We start from the raw sequence: 27,947 nt of genomic DNA on the forward strand, positions 1-27,947 counted from the left end.
CTTTTTTCCGGAAATCCAGATGTTGTGGCTGCCCTTATCACTTCTGCAGGCTGTGGGGTTGACTTTTGCGTCCCTGAAGGTTGGTGTGAGGGCGAAAGGGAGACGCTGGGTCTCGGGGGCGCCTGGGGAGCAGGCGGCTGTGCCCACGTGACAGGCGCGGACACGTCGTGGGTCTCGAGCGCTGGAGCCGGGCCTGCCTGGGGCTTTACCGTGGACTCCTCCGCGGGTGCTGGACCTCGGCACTGGCCTTGCCCTGCCGGGAGGCCGGATGTGTGCCTCCGGGTGTACAGAGCTGGCTGCGGGCCTCGTGCAGCTGGGCAGTGTGCGGCGCGAGTCCGCGTTCTGTCTCTGAGATGAGCGGTGGTTACGGGGCGGCCGCGTCTGCGGGCTCCATGCTGTCTGCAGCGAGTGCGGCCGCTGTCCTGCCTGCGCTGCCGTCCGGTGTGAGTTTACAGCGACAGGGAGTTGTGCAGGGGAGGTGCGGGTGCTGGGCCACCGCCTGGCCCTTGGAATAGGTAGCTAATGAGCCGAGCGAAGGAGGGGCCCCGGTGGCTAGCAGTGCACCTGCAGGAATCCCTCTCCGTGGTGCTTCGCAGCAAAGGCGCAAGATTCCAAGACGGGTGCATGGCCCAAGCAGTTGTGGATCGTGCTGGCCAGAGTGAACACGCTGTGAGTGATGCTACCCTACCTCTTCCGCCAGCTGTCAAAGACGGGGCGGTGTTGGCAGATTTGGACCAACGTTGAGAAGGGAGACCTGAGTGGGTCGAGAAGGAATAGACGGGCTGGCGGGTGTTTCTTAGGGGATCCTGAGCTGTGTCCTGCGGTGCAGGGGTGGCCTGCCTAACACTCCCCACATTTCATTCCCCCTCATTGTTGCCGGAATTGGAGTGCTCTCAAACCTAGAGTGTCCCCACACTTGGCATGCAGAGACTTGCTGATGTCCTACAGCCCTCCCTGGGTGCTCAGGAAGGGGTGGCCAGGGCCTTTCTGCCTGATGAGAAAGGTGAAACAGAGTGAGTTGATCAGTGTCGCGTGTTTTGTGGATGTCATGCATCCTGACTCTTTGACTAGCGTTCTCTATTTTTCCTTAATAAATTTGAAATTCATGTTTGTTTTTGAGATCAGTTTCAGAAGCTGCGGTCAATTTAGAACAAATGTTGTTTTAGAAATCTTTTCCATGAACTTTCCTGTGAACTTTTCCCATGAACTTTCCCAGTGTCTGGTTTTCCCAAACGCTGTCTGTCAATTGTGTGAGCCCAAAAGGTTTATAACTCAAATTTTGCCTCACAATGTCACTAATCCATTCTTGACAATCATAAGTAGTACAGTAGCATAATATGAGCTTATTTTCCATTATTTCAGATGAGAAAATTAGGCTGAATCATACTTTTACTGCTAATTAGTTTCTTAAAATATAAATAAACGGAATACAATGGCTACGTACCTGTACAAATTTAAAATATAGTCTTATCACCTCCGGACAGTCTTCGTGTCGGATTCGCATGGCCACTCTTAGTGCCAGCAACCTTGCTGAGCTCCATCTGGTTATTTTGCGTGCTTAGGAAAACTGCATGGGCTCGTGAATGGTATTGATGGTATTTGTTATATACCTCAGTTCTTTCTCCGCTCCCCGGTGTGTATCAGCATATGTAACACATCAACAAACACTAGGTTAGAAAACAATCATTCTATTTGTAATGCTGAGTCAACATTTTGAGGTGAGCCCAGTGGAACAGTTCCTATGCTGGTGTTACCTGGGACTGTAGAATGATGGTTTATCATCTGGTCTCTTGGCTGAAGCTGATCCCTTGTAATGGCTGTACTCACATGAATAGTGGTATGTGCAGTGTTTTGGCTAGGCCCTGTGTCTCCAACAGGCAAGCTACATGCTTCTTCACAAAATAGCTGTTCCAAAAAGGCAAACTCTAGTAGACAGACTTTTTTTTAAAAAAAAGATTATTTATTTGAAAGACAGAGTTACACAGAAAGGAGAGGCAGAGAGAGAGAGGGAGAGAGAGAGATCTTCACCTGATGGTTCACTCCAATTGGCTGCAACAGGGCAGAGCTGCACCCATCTGAAGCCAGGAGCCAGGAGCTTCCTCTGGGTCTCCCACATGGGTGCAGAGGTCCAAGGACTTAGGCCATCTTCTGCTGCTTTCCCAGGCCTTAGCAGAGAGCTGGATCAGAAGTGGAGCTGCCAGGTCTCGAACCAGCGCCCATATGGGATGCTGGCGCTTCAGGCCAGGGCAGTAACCCGCTGCGGCACAGCGCCAGTAGACATATACTTTTCAAAACTGTGTATCACCTTTACAGGTGTCCATTGACTAGAACAAGTGAAATGGCATTGTGGGGAAGGACTGTGGCATTGATACAGGAGCTGTGTCATTTGTAACCATTACTGTGAAAGTATACCACAACAAATATATATTATGTACATTTTCCATATACAATTTTGGGACAAAAAAATGGGTTACAAGATGTATACTTTTCTCTGAAATTTAATAGAAACACTAATATGGAGTCCTGTGTGATATGTCTATAATGATAGAAAAATAACAGCACCCAAGTATTTTTCTATAATGGAAATATTAGTGACAATGTGATATTTCTTCCTTTGTTGTACTGTACCTTATTTATTTAATTTTTATGACAGGCGAGTTAGACAGTGAGAGAGACAGAGAGAAAGGTCTTCCTTCTGTTGGTTCAACCCCCAAATGGCCGCTACGGCCGACATGCTGTGCCAATCCGAAGCCAGGAGCCAGTTGCTTCCTCCTGGTCTCCCATGCGGGTGCAGGGCCCAAGCACTTAGGCCATCCTTTACTGCCTTCCTGGGCCACAGCAGAGAGCGGGACTGGAAGAGGAGCAACCGGGACAGAATCCGGCGCCCCAACCGGGACTAGAACCCGGGGTACTGGCGCTGCAGGTGGAGGATTAGCCTAGTGAGCCGTGGCACCAGCTTGTACTGTACCTTATTTAAGCAGCCATCTTTAAAAATGATTTCTTAGTGATAGCGTTAATTTTATAACATCAGTAGCAAATAATTATTTTCATTAACCTAATACTACCTTGTATTTAATATCTACTGGTTAATAGAATTGAGGGTGAATTTTCAATGAGGCGTCTCCTGCTCTTTTTCACATGTAAAAGACTATTTTCTCACAAAGAAGCTTTTTTGCTTTTGGGTTTTATCCCACCTAATGTATCCATTGTCTGTTGGTTCCTTTCATGATCTTGCTTTGCACAATGGAATCTGGAGGTGAGTCAGACCATTTCTCTCACTATGTCCTCCACCCTCTCTTGCAGCTGTAATTCCAGAGTCCTCTACATGTTTCCACGAACAAAGAAAATGAATACATCTCCAGTAAGTTAGTTTATTGCTCAGCTTGTTTTACAGTGTGTTTTAAGAACCTTATGGGTATGCACTAATGAAAATGGGAAAGTAAAACTAGATAAAATTAAGCATCAGAGAAATATACATTAACAAGCTAACGTTGATGTGGTTATATGACTTTAGAGCTGTATAAGTAGAGTATAAAGTATAAGTATACTTATACTGTATAAGTAGAGTATCTCTGGTCTTTCTGATACCATAGCAAAAAGATTTAGTCATTACATGTTTCAAAGCAGCTCTAAGAGGAGAACATGTGTAATTCTCATAGGATATGAAGTCTGGACCAACATCAGTATTTGTTACATAGGTGATGTAGTGGGCAGTGTTTTAATTTGTGCTAACACATGAATAAGTTAATGAAGTTTTTTGGAATTGCTAAAATAGTGTGACCTCAGACAGCTTTGGGAAAAAGCTGTGCTTGATTCACCTATAGAACCAGGAATGTGTGGAGGGTAGAATAGACTTTCGATCCTTTTTTTTTTTTTTTTTTTTTTTTGACAGGCAGAGTGGACAGTGAGAGAGAGAGAGAAAGGTCTTCCTTTTGCCGTTGGTTCACCCTCCAATGGCCGCTGCGGCCGGCGCACCACGCTGATCCGAAGCCGGGAGCCAGGTGCTTCTCCTGGTCTCCCATGGAGTGCAGGGCCCAAGGACTTGGGCCATCCTCCATTGCCCTAGCAGAGAGCTGGCCTGGAAGGGGGGGCAACCGGGACAGAATCCGTTGCCCTGACCGGGACAGAACCCGATGTGCTGGCGCCGCAAGGCAGAGGATTAGCCTGTTGAGCCGCGGTGCCGGCCGACTTTCGATCTTTAAATGGCTCTCCATGTATTTCTCTCAGTCATTCTATATGCAATTGGTACCAAGGATTTCCCAGTTGTATTTTCAGGCAGGTGTTTCCATTGCTTGTTTACACTTTAATCTACCTGTTGTAGTCTTATATCAGTTCTTCAGAAATTTACCAGTAACTTAAATTATAGTCAGATCTGAATACTATTCTAATAGAATCTTCTGCCATATTTGCAACTGCTGTCCATGATGTTCTCTTTCGAACTCTTCTGTTGGTTTCTGTCATGGCCTTCTTGATGGTGCCTTCTTTTTTTCCCGGAATTCTTGTTCTTTCTTCTCCTTGATGTTGCTTATCCAGGTGTGCCATTCATCTCACTCAGCAGTTCTCTGTGAGTGATTTGGCCTTCCATGCTCTGACATTCCCAACTTTTCTCTCTGACTTGGACACCTTCCTCATCGTTTGGATCGTATTTCAACTCCCAGTCCGATGCTTCTTTGTTGCTTTCCAAAAGATACCTCAGATCCAACAAATCCAGTATGAAAACCACATACTTCATTTTCTCCTCTATATGGTGTTACTATGAGCTAGCCTTGACCCATGCCAGCAAAGTGGGTTTTTTTCCTGGACTCTCCCCCCCACCCCTACACCCCTAGGTTTATTTTGGTGTCAGATCCTGCTTGCTTTTTTTTTTTTTTTTTTTTTTTTTTTTAGTTTTTAAATGTTCTAATGCCTACTGGAATGTGTATAAAGGAGGGACTGTTGGTGCTAAAAAAAATACAGTATTTTTTCAGTTTTACATGGGTGTAGTCACTCTTTATGAAACCAGGTGGATGTTATTAGCTCATGATGTGATTTCTTTCTTTCCTTTTCTTTTTTAAAAAAAAGATTTATTATTTATTTGAAAGGCAGAGTCACAGAAAAGCAGAGGCAGAAAGAGAGAGAGAGAGAGATTTCTTTCCCTCCGGAGCTGAACAAGCAGCCAGTAGGTATAGTGACAGCCTTAGGAGTCAGTGAGAAAGCATTCAGGAGTTAGTGGGGTGCTTGTGAACGGGAGAAGCAGAAAGATAAAGAAGATAGGAAGCATAGGTGTTAATTATTTGTAACTTTTGCTCTATATATGTGTGTATATATGTATATGTTTGATTTTAACTATAGTTTGTACTAATACAAAATTACAACTTGTCATGTTTTGATGCTGTTTGAAAGATTACATTTTATTATATCAGCTAATAACAGTGAATAAGGAGAAAGATGTATGCATTAGTCATAGCTATGTTTATGGGCTTAGAGCTGCGATTAACAGTTGATTAAAAACAAACTTCATTGTGACAAAATATATATAACCTAAAATTTGACACTTTAATCATTTTAAAATGGTAGTTCAGTGGTTTTAAGTATAGTCACATTAGTTTGGAATCTTCACCACCATGCATGTACGCCATGTACAGAAATTACTGTATTCTCCCCAGATGAGACTGTATGCACCAAACACCAAGTCCCTGTATCCCTTTACCACATACCCTGACAATCACTAGTCTGTTTTCTCCCTCCCTCCCTCCTCCCTCCCTTCCTTCATCTGTTTGAAAGGCAGAGTTACAGAGAGAAGTAGAGACAGAGAGAGAGACAGATCTTCCATCAGTTGGTTCACTCTCCAAATGGCTGCAACGGCTGGAGCTGGGCCAGTCCGAAGCCAGGGCCAAGAGCTCCTTCTGGGTCTCCCACAGAGGTCCAAGGACTTGGGCCATCTTCTACTGCTTTCCCAGGCCATAGCAGAGAGCTGGATTGGAAGTGGAGCAGCCAGGACTCAAACTGGTGTCCATGTGGGATGCTGGCACTGCAGATGACAGCTCTACCCACTATACCACAGTGCTGGCCCCAGCACTAGTCTATTTTCTATCTCTCTAAATTTACCAACTCTTAGAACCTCATATGAGTGGAATAATACAATATTTGCCCTCTTGTTAGCTGGCTTATTATGTGTAGGATAAAGTTCATTGTATTGTATGGTTTATCAAAATTTCCTTTTTAAAGCTCATTAGTGTTCTGTTGTATGTTATGGTTTGAATATGGTCTGTTCTCTCTGAAACTCTTGTTGGACTTTAATTCCCACTGTGAGGTAGTAAGAGGGTGAAAACTCAATCTAAATGCAGTGATTAGAGGTGGAGCCTTTGGGAGGCAATCAGGATCCTACAGGGTTGTGAGGATGGAACTAAAGGAGACATGGGCACGCTCCCAGTCTCTTCTTGTGGGATGCCCTGTGCTGCCCCTCCCCCACCCTTTGACTAGAATTTGAACCAAAATAAACTTCTTTCTTTATAACTTGCCTAGTCTGTGGTGTTGTGTTGTTAGAAACACAAAACAGACTAATAACATATGTATATACCACCTTGTATTTATTCCTTCATGCTTCCATGAAAGCCTGAATTGCTTCCACTTGTTGGGTGTTGTGAATAATGCTGCTATGAACCTGTCTGTTCTGGTCCCTCTTTTACTTTTGTGTGTATGCACAAGAATAGAATTGTGTAGTTCTTTCAGGTCTCCATGCCATTTTCCATATTGGTTTCACAGTTTTACATTCATACCAGCAGTATATTAGAGTTTTAATTTCTCTACATCCTTGACAACGTTTGTTATTTTTTTTGTAATGGACATTGCAGTGGGTATAAAGTGATATTTCATTATGGTTTTCATTTGCATTTCTCCAGTGGTTAGTGACATTGTGTGTGTTTATCAGCCATTTACATATCTTCTTTGAAGAAAAGGCTGTTTAATCTTTTGCTCATTTTTCTTTGATTTTGACTTCCCTTTTGAGTTATAGAGTTTTCTTATATACCATATTCTGGATATTAATCTCCGATTAGAGAATTTGCAAAAGTTCTCTCCATTCTATAGGTTGCCTTTTCATTCCTGATAGTTTCTTTTGATGACCAGAAGATTTTAATTTTATCTTTTTTCTTTTGTTTTTTTGTTCAACATCAATATCATGGAAAATAATTCATGCCAACCACAATGTCATGAAGTTTTTTCTTAACATTTTAAATTCACAATTATAGCTTGATATCATAACATAAAATATGAGATGACTGTTATTTATTTAGAAACTGATATTCAATCACAGTTTCAGTATGTTTCCAATTAAGGTACTGTGTTTACCCCAGTGAGGTCTTTTTCTTTTTTTAAAAAAAAGATTTACTTATTTATTTAAGAGGCAGTTACAGACAGAGGGAGAAGAAAAGAGAGAGGTCTTTCATCCACTGGTTCACTCCCCAAATGGCTGCAATGGCCAGAGCTGGGCAGATCCAAAGCCAGGAGCTTCTTCTGGTTGTCTGATGTGGGTGATAGGGTTCCAAGCACTTGGACCATCTTCCACTGCTTTCCCAGGCCATAAGAGAGAGTGGATTGGAAAAGGAGCAGCTGGGACTCGAACCAGCGCCCATATGGGATGCCAGTGTCACAGGTGGAGGCTTAGCCTGCTATATCACAGGGTCAGCCCTGAGGTTTTCAGTGTTCTGAATTTGCTGTGTTCTGTTAGCTAAGCAGGTTGCTGAAGCCAGTCCACATTCAAGGGGAATCAGTTTCTGCCTCAAAGGTAGGATCAAGAAAAAAATTCTGGCCACCTCTAATCTACAAATGTCGATGTTATGATGTATTTTTTAACATACATTCTGATTTGCCTTATGGTTATATTTGAGACTCTTCTGAATTTCTTTTTTATTGTGACTTCTATAATTCCATTGAGGTCACAGACCATACTTTAAGAGTTCAATCTTTTTTTTTTTTTTAACAGGCAGAGTGGATAGTGAGAGAGAGAGAAAGGTCTTCCTTTTTGCCGTTGGTTCACTCTCCAATGGCCGCTGCGGCTGGCACATCGTGCTGATCCGAAGCCAGGAGCCAGGCACTTCTCCCAGTCTCCCACGCGGGTGCAGGGCCCAAGGACTTGGGCCATCCTCCACTGCCTTCCCGGGCCATAGCAGAGAGCTGGCCTGGAAGAGGGGCAACCAGGATAGAATCCGGCACCCCAACCGGGACTAGAACCTGGTGTGCCGGCGCTGCAAGGCGGAGGATTAGCCTGTTAAGCCATGGCGCCGGCCAAGAGTTCAATCTTGAGAGTTGTTTTATGGTTCACCATGTGTTTCATCTTGGTGGGTATTCCACATGGTACTCTCTAAATATGAGTGAATATATTGCCATTATGTGTTCCAACTGATTTTTTTAAAATATTTTTTTTTTTTATTTGAAAGGCAGAGTTACAGAGAGGCAGAGGCAGAGAGAAGGAGAGGTCTTCCATCCACTAGTTCACTTGCCAAATGGCTACAATGGCTGGAGCTGGGCTGATCTGAAGCCAAGAGCTGGAAGCTTTTTCCAGGTCTCCCACATGGGTGCAGGGGCCCAAGGGCTTTGGCCATCCTGTTTTGCCTTCCCAGAGCATTAGCGGGGAGCTGGATCAGAAGTGGAGCAGCCAAGACTCAAACCGGCATTGCAGGTGGTGGCTTTACCTGCTACGCCACAGCACCAGCCCCCCTAATTGACTCTTTCATCTAGTTCCATCAGTTACTAAAAAAGATGTTAATTGTCTGATTTTATTATGAATTTTTTAGTTTCCCACTTGATTCTATGGGTTTGATTTCATATCATTTCAAGTTTAAAGTCATTGTACATTTATCAGTATTTTATCATCCTGATGTACAGCTCTATTATTATGAAATCTCTGTGATAATACATTTTATGTTACAGTACACTTTTAAGATACTCACTTACTTTTATGATCAGTGTTTCCATCTTGTATCTTTTTCTATCCCTTTACTTTTAGTCTTTGTGCATGGTACTTTACATATGGCACTTGTTTATATAATATTGAAGTATCTAGATTTTATAAGCAAGTCTGCCACTTAATACCTTAATTATTAGTTCATTTATACTTAATTATTATTTTTTAAACATTTATTTATTTATCTGAGAGGCAGAGTTACAGAGAGAGAGGTGTCTTTTACCCATGGTTCACCCCGCATATGGCCGCAATGGCCAGAGCTGGGCAGATCCTAAGCCAGGAGCTTCTTCTGACGTGGGTGGCAGGGGCCCAAGCACTTGGGCCATCTTCTGCTGCTTTCCTAAGCCATTAGTAGAGAGCTGGATTGGAAGAGGAGCAGCTGGGACATGACCTAGTGCCCATATGGGATGCTGGTGCTACATGTGGAGGCTTAACATATGCCACAGCACTGGCCCCTTAAATTAATTTTTTTTATTTGACAGATAGAGTTAGACAGTGAGAGAGAGAGAGAGAGAGACAGAGAGAAAGGTCTTCCTTCCATTGGTTCACCCCCCCAAATGGCCGCTACAGCTGTAGCTATGCCTCCTGGTCTCCCATGCGGGTGCAGGGGTCCAAGCACCTGGGCCATCCTCCACTGTCTTCCCCGGGCCACAGCAGAGAGCTGGACTGGAAGAGGAGCAACTGGGACTAGAACCCAGCACCCATGTGGGATGCCGGCGCTGCAGGCAGAGGATTAACCAAGTGATCCATGGCGCCGGCCCCAAATTAATTGTTAATATGATTAAAATGTGTTCTGACATTTTGTACTCATTTTCTATTTTTCTCATCTGTTCTCTGTATTTCTTTGGCTACCTTCTTTTTGGTTAATCAAAATTTATTTATTTGAGAGAATGCTTCTATCCACTATTTTTTTTAACATATATATTTAAATATCCACTAATATTGGCCGGCGCCATGGCTCAACAGGCTAATCCTCCACCTAGCGGCGCCGGCACACCAGGTTCTAGTTCCGGTTGGGGCGCCGGATTCTGTCCCGGTTGCTCCTCTTCCAGGCCAGCTCTCTGCTATGGCCCGGGAGTGCAGTGGAGGATGGCCCAAATGCTTGGGCCCTGCACCCCATGGGAGACCAGGATAAGCACCTGGCTCCTGCCTTTGGATCAGCGCGGTGCGCCAGCCGCAGCGTGCCGGCCACAGCGGCCATTGGAGGGTGAACCAACGGCAAAGGAAGACCTTTCTCTCTGTTTCTCTCTCTCACTGTCCACTCTGCCTGTCAAAAAAAAAAAAAATCCACTAATATTTATTGTATTCATTTATTTTTTAAAGATTTTGTTTATTTGAAAGAGTTACAGAGAGAGAGACAGAGAGAGAGGTCTTCCATCCGCTGGTTTACTCCCCAAATGGCCGCTATGGCCAGAGCTGAAGCCAGGAGCCAAGAGCTTCTTCTGGGTCTCCCATGTGGGTACAGGGGTCCAAGCACTTGGGCCATCTTCCACTGCTTTCCCAGAGAGCTGGATAGGAAGAGGAGCAGCCAGGACTAGAACCGGTGCCCATATGGGATGCTGGCACCTCAAGCCAGGGCTTTAACCCGCTGCACCATAGCGCCGGCCCCTTCCATCCACTATTACTCTCCATATGTCCACGATGGCTAGGATAGGGCTGGTGCCAAGGCTAAGAGCCAGGAACGCAGTTCAGATCTGCCATGTGGGTGGCAGGAACCCACTAACTGGAGCCATCACTGCTGCCTCCCAGACTCTCCATTAGCAGGAAACGGGAGTCAGGAGACAGAGCTGGGAATTGTACTCAGGCACTCTGATGTAGGATACAAGAATCCTAACTTCTGGGCTAAATGCCTACTACAGATCAAATATTTTAATATTCCATCTTGGTATCGACCTTTTAGTTCTGAGTTATAGACTGAATTGTGTTCTCTCCAAGTATTTATGTGGAAACTCCAAACCCCAAGCGACTATATTTGGAGATGGGACCTTCCTTCAAACAGATAATTAGGGTTGACTGATGTCCTGCTGGTGATGCCTACACCATGCTGACTGGTGTATTTGTGAGAGAGGCACCAGACGGGAACACACACAGAAATGGCCATATGAGGACATGGTTAGGAGCTGACCATCTTTAAACCAAAGAGAAAGTCCTCACAAGCAATCAGCTCTGCAGGCAGCTTGTACTTGGACCGTAGAACTGTGAAAAAAATAAATTTTCATTGTTTAAACTTCCTAGGCTGTGGTACTTTGTTATGACAGCCATGGAAAACATGCACACTATTTTGTTTTATTAATTTTATTTGATTGATATCACTATATGCATTAATTTTTATTAATTACTCTAAGAGCTTACAATATGAATCTTTTATTTTTTTAATTTTTTTAAAGATTTATTGTATTTATTTGAAAGACAGAGTTACAGAGAGAGGTAGAGACTGAGAGAGTCTTCCATCTGCTGTTCACTCCCCAAGTGCCCATAGCAGCCGGAACTGCACTGATCTGAAGCCAGGAGCCAGGTGCCTCTTCCGGGTCTCCCATGTGGGTGCAGGAGCCCAAGGACTTGGGCCATCCTCCACTGCTATCCCAGGCCATAGCAGAGAGCTGGGTCAGAAGAGAAGCAGCTGGGACTAGAACGGGCACCCATATGGGATGCCGGCGCCTCAAGCCAGGCCTTTAACCCACTGTGCCACAGCGCCGGCCTCTACAATATGAATGTTTATCACAGTATACTTGGGGTAGTATTGCTTTGCTTCACATAAAATATAGGGACTTCACATAAAATAGGGACCTTGAAATAGAATAGTTACATTTGTGGCCTCTATCATTTGTACTGTTGTTTTTGTACATATTTTTGTGTATTGGATCAATATGTGAGTGTTCCACGTGTTGTGATAATTTTTGCTTTAAATAATATCTTTTTTCAAAGAAGGTAAGACAATGAAAAGGCTGTAGTTCTGTACATGTACCCACACATTTTTTTTTCTTTTTTTACCATTTCTAGTGACCTTTCCCATACTTGCGGATTACTGCCTGGCATCATTTTGTTTCAGACTGGAGAACTTTATTGAGTATTCTTACAGTGTAGGTCTACTGATGATCAACTATGTCACTTTTCTTGTCTGAAAATGTCTTTATTTCACCTCATTTTTTTAGGATAGTTCCACTGGATATAGAATCATGGATTGAAGGATATTTTCTTTCAACACTTTCAAGATGTCTCCATTGTGTGATGAGAAGTCAGCCGTCACTCATGTGTGGTTCTGTGTGTGCTTTTTCTGTCCCTGCTGTCAAGGTCTTTATCTTTGGGTTTCTTCAGTTTGATTTGCCTAGAGTAGCTTTTCTTTGAATCTATCCTTATAGAAAGTGTCATTGGACATTTTGAATCTATAAATTGATTGCTTTCATAAAATTTGGGAATAAAATATTATTTATTCTGAATATACATTTTGTGCTCCATCTCTTCTTTATTTTCCTTCTGTAACTACAGTTGTATATATGAGGATAACTTCAGAATGCTCATGTGCAGGGGTTACCACTTGGACCATTTGTATCTCTTATTGAAGTGCCTAGATTTAAGTCCCGGCTCTATTCTCTGTTCTCACAATTGGTTAATGTGCACCCTGAGGCAATGGCTCAAATTGCTGGGTCCCAGCCACCCACGTAGGAGATGCAGATTGAGTTCCTAGCTGCTGTCTTCAGCTGGCCCAGCCCTGGTTATTGCAAGCATTTGGGGAATGAATCAGGGAATGAGGGCTCTCCCTCTGTTTTCTCTGTCTTTGTCTCTTTATCTTTCAAATAAATTTTTAAAAGTTTGTGGAAAGGGCTGGTTTTTGGTGTGTCGGCAAAGCTGTCACCTGTGATGCTGTTATGTCATATGGGTGCTGGTTTTTGTCTGGGATGCTCCACTTCTGATCCAGTTCCCTGCTAGTGACCTGGGGAAAGTGGCGGAAGATGGCCCAAGTGTTTGGGCACCTGCCACCTATGTGGGAGACCTGGATGCAGTCCCTTAGCTCCTGGCTGCTTCAGTCTGGCCCAGCTCTGGCCATCTGGAGAGTGACCTTGCAGAGATCTCTGTCTCTTCCTCCATGTCTGTAATTCTGCTTCCCAAATAAATCAATTTTTAAAAAGTTTATGGAAAATATGGTTAAAAGATAAGTTTATTTTGATGCAAAATAATTTTGAAATTCATGCATATAAGAGTCTTATATGGAAAATGTGTGTTTTGGAAACCATGTGGAGGCAGCATTATGGCCCAGCAGGTTAAGCAGCTCCCTGTGACCCTGGCATCTCATATCAGTGCTGGTTCAAGTCAGCTGTTCCTCTTATGATCCACCTTCCTGTTAATGGGCCTGGGAAAACAGAAGATGGCCCAAATGCTTGTGCCTCTGCCACCTACATGGGAAACCCATATGGAGTTCCAGACTCTTGGTTTTGGACTGGCTCAGCTCTGGCCATTGTGGCCATTATGGGAGTGGACCAGAGGAGAGAAGATGAGTATCTATTTCTGTTTCTCCCTCTCTCTATATTAGTCTGCCTTTCAATCTTTTGCAGATCTTTTACGAAAGATAGGGAAAAAAAAGCTATGAGTAGATTTCAAAATTTTTTTCCCAAATAAACTTCCATTTCTTCCAGAGTTTCTGAAGCGCTCTCATATATGAGATTACTTTCTAAATTGCTCTGCCAGTTTCTGAGCTTGTGCTTATTTTTTTTCTGTCTCATAGAGATGAGAAAATATCTGTTGTTTTTTTGCTTAGTCTGTTTTGTGTTGCTGTAACAAATTTTAAATATTTTACACCAAAGTAAATTTCTCTTAATTGCATTCTTCTGTGACTTTTTGGTGTACTTTTGAAGGTAACCTTAAATAGCACTACTAATAAGTATGTGGCTACTGGATAGCATAGATGGCCATCCTTTTACTACTTGTCAGTGTTGTTGGTGGTGTTTCTTTCGTTTTCCTGATTGATTTATCACTTATACCAAACAGAAATGTTTCTTTTTGACTCATTACTTGTCTGTCATGGGTCAGATTTGCTTTTGTTCCTTCCTCCTGTCTCAAACTTCCAGACAGAGGGTCTTGGTCTTTTATAATATTGTTGGTCCTTGTAGCAGAGAGAGAACTTGGTGGCTTATGCTTGACTCTTACACTTGTCACTTTCACTCACATGTCATTGGTCAAAGCAAGGCAGATGAGGGCCACCAGTCAGCTTATGTGAGTTATGTTGCAAGGGTACGTTTAATTATTCTGCAGAGAAAGACACAACAGGTGTAATGCAATGGGTGGATTGGGTCCTCCTAGATTTTAGATAGTTGAGCCAAGTCTTAAGCCCAAGTGTGACTTTAGAGATAGTACTATTAAGAGTTAATTATCGTTAAATGAAGTCATGATAACAGGGCCATAATCTGATAGGATTTGAGGCGTTAGAAGAAGCGGGAGATCTCTCTCTCTCTCTCTCCACCCTATGAGGATACATCAGGAAGGCTCCTGTCTGTAAGCTAGGAAGAGAGACCTCATCAGGAACTGAATCTGCTGGTATGTTGATTTTGGACTTCTCATTGTGTAGTACTGTGATAATCACAATATCTGTTGTGTAAGCCACCCAGTGCATGGTACTTGTGTTGGCAGCCCAAAATGATAAAAACATGTAAGGACACTGATTTGGGGTGAAGGGAAATATAATCCATCACATACTGTCTATTCTTGCAGCTTTAATTTTTTTTTTTTTAATTTATTTGACAGATAGAGTTAGACAGTGAGAGAGAGAGACGGAGAGAAAGGTCTTCCTTCCGTAGGTTCACCCCCTAGATGGCCGCCATGGCCAGAGCTATGCTGATCCGAAGCCAGGAGTCAGGTACTTCCTGGTCTTCGATGAGGGTGCAGGCGCCCAAGCACTTGGGCCATCCTCCACTGCCTTCCCGGGGCACAGCAGAGAGCTGGCCTGGAAGTCCTGGTGCCCATGTGGGATGCTGGCGCTGCAGGCTGAGGATTAACCTAGTGAGCCATGGCGCTGGCCCCTGCAGCTTTAATTTTTCACATGAATGTTGAATTAGCTTGTCTCCATATATGAGTAAATTGTTTCCATTAGGTTGTGAAATCAGTTTACTGACTTAGGGAGAATTGACATCTTTGTGATGCAGAATCTTGTCCATGAATATATTCTTTTTTTGGACTCACATATTTCCCTTCTATCATATAAGTACAGTTGTATACTTTGTTGTTGTTACATATATTGTTAGATATTTCACTTTCTTGTTTTTGTTACTGTATTAATGTTGGATTTGTATGATGACTTTATGTGTTATATTTTTATGTTAATTTATTGCATCACGGTGTTTGGAGTAGTTTTTAGGAGATTTGCCTTTGTAGGTATAAATTGTATGCAGATTAGTTATGTTCAATTGTTTATTTTCCTTTGAATTTATTACATCTTGTCTGGTGCTAAATAATTACATTAATGAAGTATCGTTAGCTTTCAGTGTTTCCCCTTTAACTACAGTGCTGATTCTTGGGCTAAGAGATACACATTTTTGGTTAAGGAAGAGTGCCCTGAGCCTCTTTTATTAAGGGTCTTCATTACAAATGGGACATTTTAAAATGTACTTTTCTCAGTATCTATGTGGGTGATTATGAATTTGATAAAATACATGAGTGTAGTTTAAAAAGTTTGTGAAAAATGAAATTAAAATCTAAGTTTATTTTGGAGCAAAAAGTTTTTGAAATCCTATATATTCATGTTAATGATTTCTTAAGATTGAGATGTTCTTTACTCCTGAAATAAAGCTTAAAAATTTCTTCTTTGCTGTCTTGTTCTATGAATATTTTGCTTTTTCTTTTAGTGAGTGTCAGTGTATCCTCAGATTCTATACTTGTTCATTTCCTTCTTTCTATACTTAGCTTCTCTTTTAGCCATTACACTTACTCTTAAGGCTTCAGGCATCACTGAAATTCTTCTTCCCAAATATTTATCTCCATCTTAGATTATTCTCTTGAGCTCTGATTCATATCTCTAGTTGGCAGTTGAACAGCCCCCCATATTTCACTACAGAAACTTCAAGCACAGTATGTCCAAGATCATTCTTACATCTTTCCACCATATTTTTGTTCTTTTTCCTGATTTTAGTCCTAGTATCTACCTAACTACTCAGACAGACATCGTGAAATTAAACTCTACTTTTCATTGTCTGCATAGCAATTACTGTTGAATCTTCTTCCTGCTTCCTCCTTTCCTTTTTTATGATGATAATTCTGTATTCTTACTGCTCTGTGTGCTGATGATAACTGGTCATGTCTCACAATGATTTCTCCCACCTCTAAGTGTTCCTTAGGTCTTTCTGGGGAATGACTTTCAAAATGCAAGTTTGATCTAGTAACTTCCCGCTTTTTATTGGCCCTTCATTTATATCCTGGGCTTAGCAAGTGCATAATTACTTTCATGTGAACAGTAGAAATTCTTTTGGATGCTAAGGGAAATATAAAGATGGTTATGAACATGTTTTATAAATAATTAAAAACAAGTCCATACAAGTTTTATTGTTGAAAGTAAGTCGAGTGTTTTAATATAGAATCACTCAGTTATCAGTTTGTTGAGCCCTTTTACTGCCTTTACCTCTCATCACATCCCAGGAACACTCGCCTAGACAATGTGCTATTTTCAGTTTCATTCGCTTGGTGTGTATTCATTGTGCTTTTACCAGTACCTGGTTTCTGTTGCTTCTTTAAAGATTTATTTATTTATTTGAGAGGTAGTTGCAGACAGACGGAGAGACAGAAAGAAAGGTCTTCCATCTGCTGGTTCACTCCCCAAATGGCCGCAATGGCCTGAGCTGGGGCGATCCAAAGCCAGGAGCTTCTTTCAGGTCTCCCATGCAGGTACAAGGGCCTAACACATGGGCCATCTTCTCCTGCTATCCCAGGCCATAGCAGAGAGTGGGATTGGAAGAGGAGCAGCCAGAACATAAACCGGTGCCCCTGTGGGATGCCAACACTGCAGGCTTAGCCGACCATGCCACAGCACTGGCCTCTTCTGTTGCTTCTTATTCATGAGAACACATTCCTGTAGAAGATTTAATCATCTTTGGTTTTTCAGTGAAGTGCAGTCTTACAATTCAAAGCAGTCTATTTTATCTGCTTCTTTGTTACGCTGCCCTACATTGAACAGGCGCCTCAGTTTATCTGCTGTGTTATTTCAGGTATGTGTTTATACTTTCATCTTCAGACTGGCCTGTGAGCTGCTTTCAGAATCAGAATTTCACTCATCTTTATCTTGCTAGGAATAAGAACATTTCCAGATATATAAAGGAAGCTTCATGGTACTATTTTTGGAAAGTACAAGTTAATAATACAGGTGCAATGTGTTTTTATTGTGATTTTCTTTCTGTTGCCATATAGAATAAAAAGTGAGCTGCATCATATGTAAGACATATATATGTGACACTCAGAAGAATAAACTCATTCTTCCTGTTTTGTGATCAAGAGCTGATATGTTGAGGAGAAATCTGCTGTTACAGGTGTTGGTGTCATTTGAGGACTTGGCTGTGGACTTCAGCTGGGAGGAGTGGCAGGACCTGGACAGTGCTCAGAGGACCCTGTATAGGGATGTGATGCTGGAGACCTACAGCAGCCTGCTGTCCTTGGGTGAGCAGAACTCCCCAGTAACTCCCAAGTGGAACATTTCCTTTGAGAAATACATGAACTTTATATATGGTTTAATGCTATCTAGGTGTAGGATTCTAGTCTGTGAAGAATGTGACAATAAACACTAGCAAAAAGTTCAAATTGGCTGTTTCATTGCACAGCTCCTGAAGCTAAGCTGTTGTCACTCTTCGAAGGACCTGAGTTAGCAGTCTGGCAAAGTCCTACGTTATTTCCCATTAACAGGATTCTGCATTACCAAACCTGAGGTGATCTTCAAGTTGGAGCAAGGAGCAGAACCATGGACGGTAGAAGAATCCCTAAACCAGAGCGTCTCAGGTCAGTCAGTACATACTGGGCAGGGAGACCAGAACAAGAAGAGCTCAGCAGAAGTTGGCTCTGTTGAGCTGTTCTCACCAATTTTTCCCAAGTCCCAGCCCTAACGACAACTGGTTTCATGCATCAGATATGTGTGTTTTACGTTCTCCAAAGAAAGTTCTTGTGTGTGCATCCTGGGAAGAGTGAAAACTAGACAAACATAGGTGATAGTTCTCTTCCAAACCATGTTCCTGCTTATGGGACAGACTGGTGGGCCTCTTCTGCATCTGCCGATAGCCGATCTGATAACCTTGTCATCTTTAAAGCTGAAAGAGCAGCAAAGAAGAAGCACGAAACGTACAGAGTTGCTATTGTAAAAAGCCAGAGTAAAAGAACAGAGAAAACAAAAGGCAGATGAAAAGTATTCAGTACTACAGCTAGGTAGTGGGTGAATATTTTTACTAAATATTTCTTCACTTATTAAACGAAAAGAACAAAGCAGCAAGAAACAGCATGGTTTAACATTGGAAGAGCCATTAACATTATTTATTATATTAACTCATTAAGGAGAAAAAACATGCTTACCATAATTAAAGATTTTTTATTTATGTTTTTAAATCATGTGCCACTAGGGTAGGAAGAAGTTTATTTACCTTTGTGTGAGCATTCTAGGAGTGATGCTTAGATATGGTTCATGAATATGGTTATTTTTTTTTTTCTCATTTCAGTTGTCCAGAAAATTGATGATGTGATTGAGACCAGCCAAGAAAATCAAGACATAAATTTCTGGCAGTTTGTAATTGCAAACAGTAATTCATCAACTAAGGAAAGAGTTGAATTAAGAAAAACATTTAATTGGAGCCCAAACTACATTTCAGAACTGATTTTAAGGAATGGAAGTTACTCAAGACTGGGGCCTCATGTGTTCAATATCTGTCCGAATGTGCTCCTTCCTAGTGAGCCTGCTGAGATGCACGCTGAAGTGAAACTTCGTGAATACCATATGACTGGGGATTCTCTCAGATGCTGTGAGCATCTTGCGGAGCATTATGGGATTCAGACTTTGCATCAGCCTTTTGAATATAATGAACAAGGGGAAACCCTCAACAGTGAAGAATTATTCTTTACACATAAGATGATTCAAATGGGAGAGACCTCCTATAAATACAGTGAATATGGAAAGCCCTGTGATCGGTCAGCTCTCATTGTTGGAGAGACAACTCACACAGGAAAGGAAGCATTCTATGAAAAGTTTCATCTCACTGACCGTAAGCAGACACACAGAGAAGAGAAACTCTCTGAATGTACTGCATTTGGGGAAACTTTCATTAGCAAAGCAGATCTTGTACTAAATCAGAGACCACATATAGGGATATATGAGAAACCTTTCATCTGTAGACCGAACCTTACTATCCATCACAGAGTTCACCCAGAGAGCAAGCCCTATGAATGCAATGAATGTGGAAAGACTTTCTACCACAAGTCAAACTGCAGCAGACATCAGAGGACTCACTCAGGGGAGAAGCCCTATGAGTGTAACGAGTGTGGGAAAACCTTCTTCAGGAAGTCACACCTCAGCATGCATCAGAGAACTCACACAGGGGAGAAGCCCTATGGATGTAACGAGTGTGGGAAGACCTTCTACCACAAGTCACACCTCCGCATGCATCAGAGGACTCACACAGGGGAGAAGCCCTACGTTTGTAACGAGTGTGGGAAAGCCTTCTTCAGGAAGTCACACCTGCGCATGCACCACAGAATCCACACAGGGGAGAAGCCCTATGGATGTAACGAGTGTGGCAAGACCTTCTACCACAAGTCACACCTCAGCATGCATCAGAGGACTCACACAGGGGAGAAGCCCTATGGATGTAGTGAGTGTGGGAAGACCTTCTGCAGGAAGTCACACCTCAGCATGCATCAGAGAACGCACAGAGGGGAAAAGCCCTATGAATGCAATGAGTGTGGGAAAACCTTCTACCAGAAGTCGAACCTCAGCAAGCATCAGAGAATTCACACAGGGGAGAAGCCCTATGCATGTAGTGAATGTGGGAAAACCTTCTGTCAGAGGTCACATCTCAGCATGCACCAGAGAACTCATACAGGAGAAAAACCTTATGAATGTAATGAATGCGGAAAAAACTTTTACCGAAAGTCGGACCTGACTATACATCAGAGAACTCACACAGGGGAAAAACCCTATGAATGTAGTGAATGTGGAAAAACTTTTTGCCAGAAGTCACATCTCAGCAGGCATCACAGAACCCACACAGGGGAAAAACCGTACGAATGTAATGAATGTGGCAAAACTTTCTGTCGCAAGTCAAACCTCATTATGCATCAGAGTATTCACACAGGGGAAAAGCCCTATGCGTGTAATGAATGTGGGAAAACTTTCTGCCGGAAGTCGTACCTCAGGACCCATCAGAGAACTCATTCACGTGGGAAAGCATATGAGTATAAAGAATGGCAGAACTTTCTACTCTGAGGGCTCATTGAATGTCATAAGTCACACAAAAGAAAATTCTATAAACATGATGAATGGGGAGAAACCTTTTGTAAGTCAAACCTCGACAGATGTCACACACAGAAGGCACCCTAAGTATAATGCATATGGGAAAACTTTTGGCAGAAGTCACACCTCACAGGTATTAGGTATTGCACACAGGGGAGTAATACTGCATGACAGAGACTGGCTGTGTGTTCTCCATATTGTACTCCCTTTTCTTGTACATACAGCCTTTATTTTTAGACTCCTACTGTGGGTGTGATTATATGACAACTCTTGTTTTCACATGTGAATTTTGGGAACATTGAGTCTATAACACCCACTTCTTTAAAATACCGTCATCATTTACTAAATGAGTATTTGAAGTGGCTATTTTTCTTTTATTCTTTGCCCACATTATTCCAGTACAGATCAGCTGTGTAACCACAGGGGCATCATATGATTCATAAGTGTCAGCCATAAAACTATAATCCAGCTCTGCATGAGACGTGTTTTTCCGTGGTGCAGAGTTGCTGGTGGTCACTGTATTTGTGATAACCCCAGACTTGTGTGTGGGCCCACAGCTGCCTGCAGATCTGCATTCTGTGTTTACAGGATGAAGAAAGGCTGGGAGCAGAGTGTCCAATTGGCCTAAAGTCCAGGCGGTCTTCCTGTGAATGATACTGTGCTGGTGTGTTTTTTTTTTTTTCTTTTATTTATTTGGTCGTTTTGCTTATACTTTGTTTAGATGGGTTACTCCTGTTTTAATTGAGCCTTGACTTGACTGAATTTATCTGGTAGGTGTGACTCCTTTTTTATTTCACTGAACTATTTGCAGGCACTTGTTGAAAAACATGATAATGTTGAATATTATAGTAGCTTTATATTCCTCTTAATATAGTCTTTATTGTTTCATTATCATCCCTCACATTGATCTGTAATTTTATTTAAAGTATTTGTGAACTTCTTTCTTTGTCCACAGAGACCTTTTTACAAAAAGATTTATTTATTTGAAAGGCAGAGTTACAAGGAAGGAGAGATAGATGGGCTGGAGGGGCGCGAGAGAGAGAGAGAGAGAGAGAGAGAGAGATCTTCTGTCACTCTTTCAAAGGCCACAGTAGCCAGGGTTGGGCCAGGCCAAAGCCAGGAGCCTGGAATTCTTTTTGGATCTGTTACATGGTGGACTCAAGTACTTGGGGCCATCTTCTGCTTTTCCCAAGCACATTAGAAGGGTGCTGGATCAGGAGTGGAGCATCCAGGACTCAAACCTATGCTCTTGTGGATTGCTGGGTTCACAAATGGCAGCTTAACCTAGTGTACCACAGTGCTGGCTCCCTCCAGAACCCTTCCTGAATTCTGATTGGATTTGCATTGGGCTTAGCTCTCAGTACACATGAGCCTTGTGACCTGGCCATTCCTAGGTATCAGGACTACAAATGCTGTACCTGTGTCTGTGCTGTCTCCCATCCTGAGGACAGACCTACAGTTCACCCCCATTCACCTCCAGTGCTCCATTGGCCCTTGTCATACCTTCTGGGAATCTCCCAAATGCAAGTCATGAGATGCACACACCAAAAATGAAGATAAATACAGAAGTAATGGGAAACAAATTATGTGTATTTTAGAGAAAAACTAGCTAAAACAAAGCAGAGTTTTGTGTGTTTTGGTTCACCCCCCAGATGGCCGCCATGGGCGGCCCACCTTGCCGATTCAAAGCTAGGAGCCAGGTGCTTCCTCCTGGTCTCCCATGCGGGTGCTGGGGCTGTGCCATCCTCCACTGCCTTCCTGGGCCACAGCAGAGAGCTGGACTGGAAGAGGAGCAGCCAGGACTAGAACCTGGCATCCGTATGGGATGCTGGCGCCGCAGGTGGAGGATTAACCAAGTGAGCCATGGCGCCGGCCCCATGCAGAGTTGTTTTTAAGGCAGAAAACACATTTAGCGATAGAGCAAAGTCTGTACTGATCAAAAGTCCACGTTTTTGGGTAATGATAGCATCTGTAAATGCACATTTCACAGTTGAGCCTTAGCATATATGTAGAGGCAATTTTTTAAAGGAGCAGACATATTTACCATCCTCATGGGAGAACCCTACAGTATCCTCTCTCCATTGGGTTCAGCAGTTGAGATGGGCAAGTGTTGTGGTACAGTGGGTTAAGCCACCCTTTGGGATACCTGCATCCCATATTGGAGTGCTGACGCAAGTCCTGGCTGCATTACTGCTGATCCAGCTTCCTACTAGTGTGCATCCTGGGAGGTAGCCAGTGGTGGCTCAAGTACTGGAGTCCCTGCAGTCCACGTGGGGACCTGGGTGGAATTCCAGGCTCCTGGCTTTGGCCTGTTCCAACCCTGGCTGTTTTGGCCATCTGGGAAGTGAACCAGCAAATGCAATCTTTTCTCTCTCTCTCTCTCTCTCTCTCTCTCTCTCTCTCTCTCTCTCTCTCTCTCACACACACACACACACACACACACACACACAAAACACACACTACCTTTCAAATAAATATAAGCATTAAGAAATTAAATGAGGTTTAGAAAATAGGGGTAAGAAATGGAAGTAATAGATGGAAGTGGAGACCTCAGTTATCAGCTGAGTAATATTCAAGCAGTACTCCCCCACATACTTTCATTGGTATTTTCCACCAAGCTGGCACAGTAGTACCAGCTGCACAGTAAATATCCCACAGTTAGGAGAAGGTAAATTATGGGCTGAGGAACACATGGAAGCTCATCAGAGCCCAGGCTCTGCAAGCCCCCAGGAGAAGAGCTACAGGAACCATGCAGCCTGTAAACTTGCTGATGGTTCCACCTTGGAGCCTCTGCAGTAGTGCAGCCTGGTGTCTGGAGGCTCCCTCACTGCTCCTAGAATTTCTGTGAGTAGTAAGGAGAAGACCAAGGCTCCAAGGTAGGGACAGAAATGGGAGAGAAAAGGTAGGCATTGGGGCATGGCTGAAACCAGGGACATAGGGAAGGGTGTCACTGCACAGCCTCTCTTCTGGGTCTAGTTCATGGCTCTTCAAGGCCCAGAAATGAGGTCAGGAGGATGGAAGGAGTGACTGGAGATGACATGACCAACTGTGCACGCAGCTTGGAATGTGAGGAGGGCATAACTCATGCCTTACACATCCTGTCCAGATGGAGAGCCTGGTCTATGTCCCAGTGTGGAGTAGTTTCTGGTCGTTGGTCACCTGAGCAGCCCTGTAAGTATAGGGAACACCCCTGGGTGTGGGTGGTTGTTCATTTGCTGCTTGTTGTGAAGGGATCCTGGGTTTCCTGCCCCTGCCCTCTGCCCACCACGTATGCATCTTACATCTGGGCCCCTTATGTGACACTTGAGTCTTTGGACAAGGGCTGGAGGTGACTTTACTGAGTGATGAGTGGCACAGCTTTTTGCCTGTGGCCTGAAACTCCAATGTCTTGCCAGCATACCTGAAATCTGAATGGACTCACTCTCCACGTAGAAGCAGGGCATGGTCTGCATCCTGCACTGTTCCTGTCCAGAGAGTTGAGCAGGCCTGGCAGGAGGTGAGTGGACAAGAGCAAGTAGATGATGAAGGCGGGCCTGGCCCTCCCCGGGACTCGGTGCTGGGTTTGTAGACAGCAAGTGCGGTGTTACTGTCTCAGAGGCGTACAGGGAATCCAGAGGGGACAGGAGCATGTGAGGCAGAATGGAATTCTGAAGAGAACCTGAGGGCTGGGCTGGGTGTAGAGGTTCTGCAGTCTTGGTGAGCAGGGTGTCGTTTCCCATCTGCCACCAGTCCACTGCTGGTCTCCCACCAGTGAGCAATGAAGCATAAATTTCTCTGTCCTTTCCATTTTCATCTTTATTTCTTGTTTTCTCTCAGCTTTGGTTCTCCCTTTTGCTCATGTCTTAGTGTGGAAGACTAGCTGATTGATTTTAGATTTCATTTTTAAATGTAGATACTTGCATCTGTAACTTTTTTCTAACCCCTGTTTTAACTGCATTATGTTTGTTTTTGTATGTTGTGTTTTCATGTTCAGTCATAATTTGCCTTATTTCTTCTGTAACTCACTAGCCGAGAGTATATTGCTTACTTTCAACTGTTTGTAAACTCCTTAAATATCTTTCTATTACTGATTTTCAGTTCAAATCCACTATGATCAGATATCATACTTCGTGTGATTTTAATCCTTTTGAATTTAGGATAAATGTAGGATATTTTATGAACTATCAAATAGTCTTTTCTGGACAATATTCCCTGTTCACTTGAACAGAATGTGTATTCCGTTGTTGGATGTGTGCGGTGTCTGTATATAAATGTATATGAATTACGTAGATGAAGCGGAAACATTTATTAAGTCAGTTCATTGTGTTTATATCTTACTGTTTTTTCTATTAGTGAAAGTGGGATATTGACATTTGCAAGACCTGTTATTGAACAGTCTACTTCTCTGTGAACTTTTGCCCTTTATTTAATGTTGAGCTTTTTTTGTTAGGTACTTATGTTAGGATTGTTAGTTCAGATTGGTTGGGCCTTTTATTACTATAAAATATCTATTTGTCTCAAGATTTTGTTTTGTTTTGTTTTAGTCTATTCTGTCCATTTTGGAGATGGCCAGCCAGTATATCTAACTTATTCAAAGTCCTTTTACATGGTGTATTGTCTTTCTGCCCCTTAAATGTCAGCCTTTTTGTGTCATTGAATTAAAAGTGTTTTTATGGGGAGCTGGCATGGTGACACAGTGGATTCAGCCACTGCTTGCAGCACTGACCTCTGTCTCATTTTGAAGAACCAGCTGGGGTCCTGACTACTGTGCCTCTGATCCAGCTCCCTGCTAATGCATGCACTCGAGGAGCAGTGGGTGATGACCCAAATATTTGGGCGCCTGGCTTCGTCCTGGTCCATCCTGGCTGTTGTGGCCATTAGGGGAATGAACCAACAGATGGATGATTTCCCTTTCTGTCTCTCCCTCTCTCTAAGCCTACCTTTCAAATAAATATTTTTTTCAAAAGTATTTTTTCTGTACATGTATATTTCGATTTTACCTGTTAAATCCAGTTTGACAGTTTATGCTTTAAAAAATTTTATTTTATTTTTTAGAAGACATTTATTTATTTGAAAGGTGGAATTACAGAGAGAGGGGTAGGGGGAGAGACAGAGAGATCTTCCATCTGTTGATTCACTCCCTAGATGGCTGCAATGGCCAGGGCTGGCCAGGCTAAAGCCAGAATCCAGGAGCTTCATCCTAGTCTCTACATGGGTAGAGGTGCCCAAACATGTGGACCATCTTCTGCTGCTTTTCCCAGGCACAATAGCAGGAAGCTGGATTGGAGTGGAATAGGACTCAAACTGGTGCCCATATGGAATGCCAGTATCACAGTCAGCAGCTTTACACACTATGCCATGATATCCGCCCCTAAAATTTTTAGTTTAAATTAACAAATAGGAGTTATGTAAATTGTGGGGCCCGGTGTGATGTTTTATAAATGGTGCAGTGATCCATCGCATCATACATAGGAATTCCTTTTGGTGAGGGCTTTTGAAACCCACTTGGAAGTCGTGTCACCAGTCTCCGTCCTGTGCAGTAAAGCTCCAGCCCGTGTTCCTCCTGTCTGACTGGAACTCTGTGCCCTTGGACAGCTGTGTTCCCTTTCTGCTCACGCCCTCACTTCTTTCCCTCTCTGCTCAGAACCACCATTCTGTTCTCTTTCTCTGAAGCTGACTTACACAGTGCACATGTAAGTGAGGTCATGTCTTTCTGTGCCTGGCTTATGTCATTTAACATAATGTCCTCTATGTTCACCATTGTAGTCACAAATGGAAGGATTTTCCTCTTTTAAAGGCTGAATGGGATACCTTTGTGGGTATACCATTTTTTTTTTTCAAGATGTATTTATTTGAAAGTCAAACTTACAGAGAAGGAGTGATCTTTTGTCCACTGGTTCACTCCCCAAATGGCTACAATGGCCAGGGCTGAGGCTGGCTGAAGCCAGGAGCCAGGAGCTTCATCCGGGTCTCCCACGTGGATGGTGGGGTCCTAAGCACTTGGGCCATGTTCTGTTGCTTTTCCCAGCCATTAGGGAGCTGGATCAAAAGTAGAGCAGCTGGGACAAGAACTGGTGCCCATATGAAATGTTGACATTGCAGGTGGTTGGTTTACCTGCTATACCACAACACTGGCCCCTGTACCAAACTTTTTTTTTTTTTTTTAAGATTTTTTATTTGACAGGTAGAGTTACAGACAGTGAGAGAGAGAGAGAGAAGGGTCTTCCATCTGATGGTTCACCCCCAAAATGGCTGCAAAGGCCAGAGCTATGCCGATCTGAAGCCAGGAGTCAGGTGCCTCTTCCTGGTCTCCCACACGGGTACAGGGGCCCAAGCACTTGGACCATCTTCCACTACTTTCCCAGGCCACAGCAGAGAGCTGGACTGGAAGAGGAGCAGCTGGGACTTGAACCGGCACCCATATGGCATGCCGGTGCCACAGGCAGAGGATTAACCTAGTGCACCACGGCGCCGGCCCTGTACCAGACTTTTAAAATCCATTCATCCATTGGTGAGCCCATTGGTAGTATGTTATGAAAAATGCAGCAGTAATCATTGGCATATTCTTTCAAATATGTACCCAAAGGTGGCATTGCTAGATCCTGTGGTAGCCCTTAGTGTTTTGAGAAACCTTCATGCTCTTTTCAGACTGGCTGTACTGATTTATATTCCCAACAACAGTGTGCCAAGGAGTCATTTTTCTCTGCTTCCTAATTCTTGCTTTTTTTCATCTTTCTGACAATGGGCATTTAACAGGTATGAGATGATATTTCATCATTTTAATTTGTATTTCCCTGATTATTAAATTGAGAATTTTATTATTTTATTTATTTGAAAGAGTTACAGAGAGAGGTAGAGACAGAGAGGTCTTCCATCCACTGATTTACTCCCCAGGTGGATGCAATGGCCGGAGCTACGCTGATCCAAAGCCAGGAGCCGAGAGCTTTTTCCATGTTTCCCACGTAGGTGCAGAGGCCGAAGGACTGGGGCCATCTTCTACTACTTTCCCATGCCACAGCAGAGAGCTGGGTTGACAGAGGAGCAGCTGGGACTAGAACCAGCACCCATATGGGATGCTGGCACTTCAGGCAAGGGCTTTAACCCATTGCACCACAACACCAACCCCAAGAAATTTTTTCATCAGTCTGTTGGCCATGTATGTCTGCTTTTGAGAAATGTCTATTCAGGGCCTTTCTAATAGGGATAGCTGATCTCATGCTACAGAGTGGTTTGGGTCCCTTACATATTTTGTGTAGTGGCCCTTTATCAGATGTATGATTTGTGAATATTTTCTCACAATATTTTGGTTGTCTTTTCACTCTATTCCTTTCTTTGCTTTACAGAAACTTTTTAGTTCATTAAAATCCCATTAGTTTATTTTTACTTTTTTTGCTGTACTTTTTTGAGCCATATCCAAAAATTCATTGCTTGGGCCAATGTCATGAAACTGTCTCCCTATGTTTTGTTACATTTTGCAGGTTCAGGTCTTATGTTTAAGTGTTAACCCATTTCTCCCATGATTTTTGTATAAATGTTGAGATAGGGTCCAGTTTCTTTTGCATG

The 27,947-nt window shown here is 43.1% G+C and overlaps 1 protein-coding gene across 5 annotated transcripts; it reads left to right on the forward strand.

The window, feature by feature from the left end:
- Positions 1-27,767, forward strand: LOC133774668 (zinc finger protein 717-like). Of its 5 annotated transcripts, XM_062212578.1 has the most exons (6): positions 1-79; positions 3,304-3,361; positions 17,449-17,575; positions 17,819-17,911; positions 18,619-23,901; positions 27,351-27,767. In XM_062212578.1, exons 2-5 carry the CDS (start codon positions 3,326-3,328, stop codon positions 20,376-20,378), a joined length of 2,016 nt encoding a protein of 671 aa, XP_062068562.1. In that variant the 5' UTR covers positions 1-79; positions 3,304-3,325; the 3' UTR covers positions 20,379-23,901; positions 27,351-27,767. The 5 variants fall into 5 exon arrangements, with proteins under 5 accessions (XP_062068562.1, XP_062068565.1, XP_062068564.1 ...); XM_062212581.1 differs by lacking the exons at positions 17,819-17,911; positions 27,351-27,767 and having other exon boundaries at positions 18,619-22,867; XM_062212580.1 differs by lacking the exons at positions 1-79; positions 27,351-27,767 and having other exon boundaries at positions 3,299-3,361; positions 17,415-17,575; positions 18,619-22,867.
- Positions 27,768-27,947: the final 180 nt, after the last annotated feature.

Source organism: Lepus europaeus, chromosome 15 (genome assembly GCF_033115175.1).
Source record: "Lepus europaeus isolate LE1 chromosome 15, mLepTim1.pri, whole genome shotgun sequence".
Lineage (NCBI taxonomy): Eukaryota > Metazoa > Chordata > Mammalia > Lagomorpha > Leporidae > Lepus > Lepus europaeus.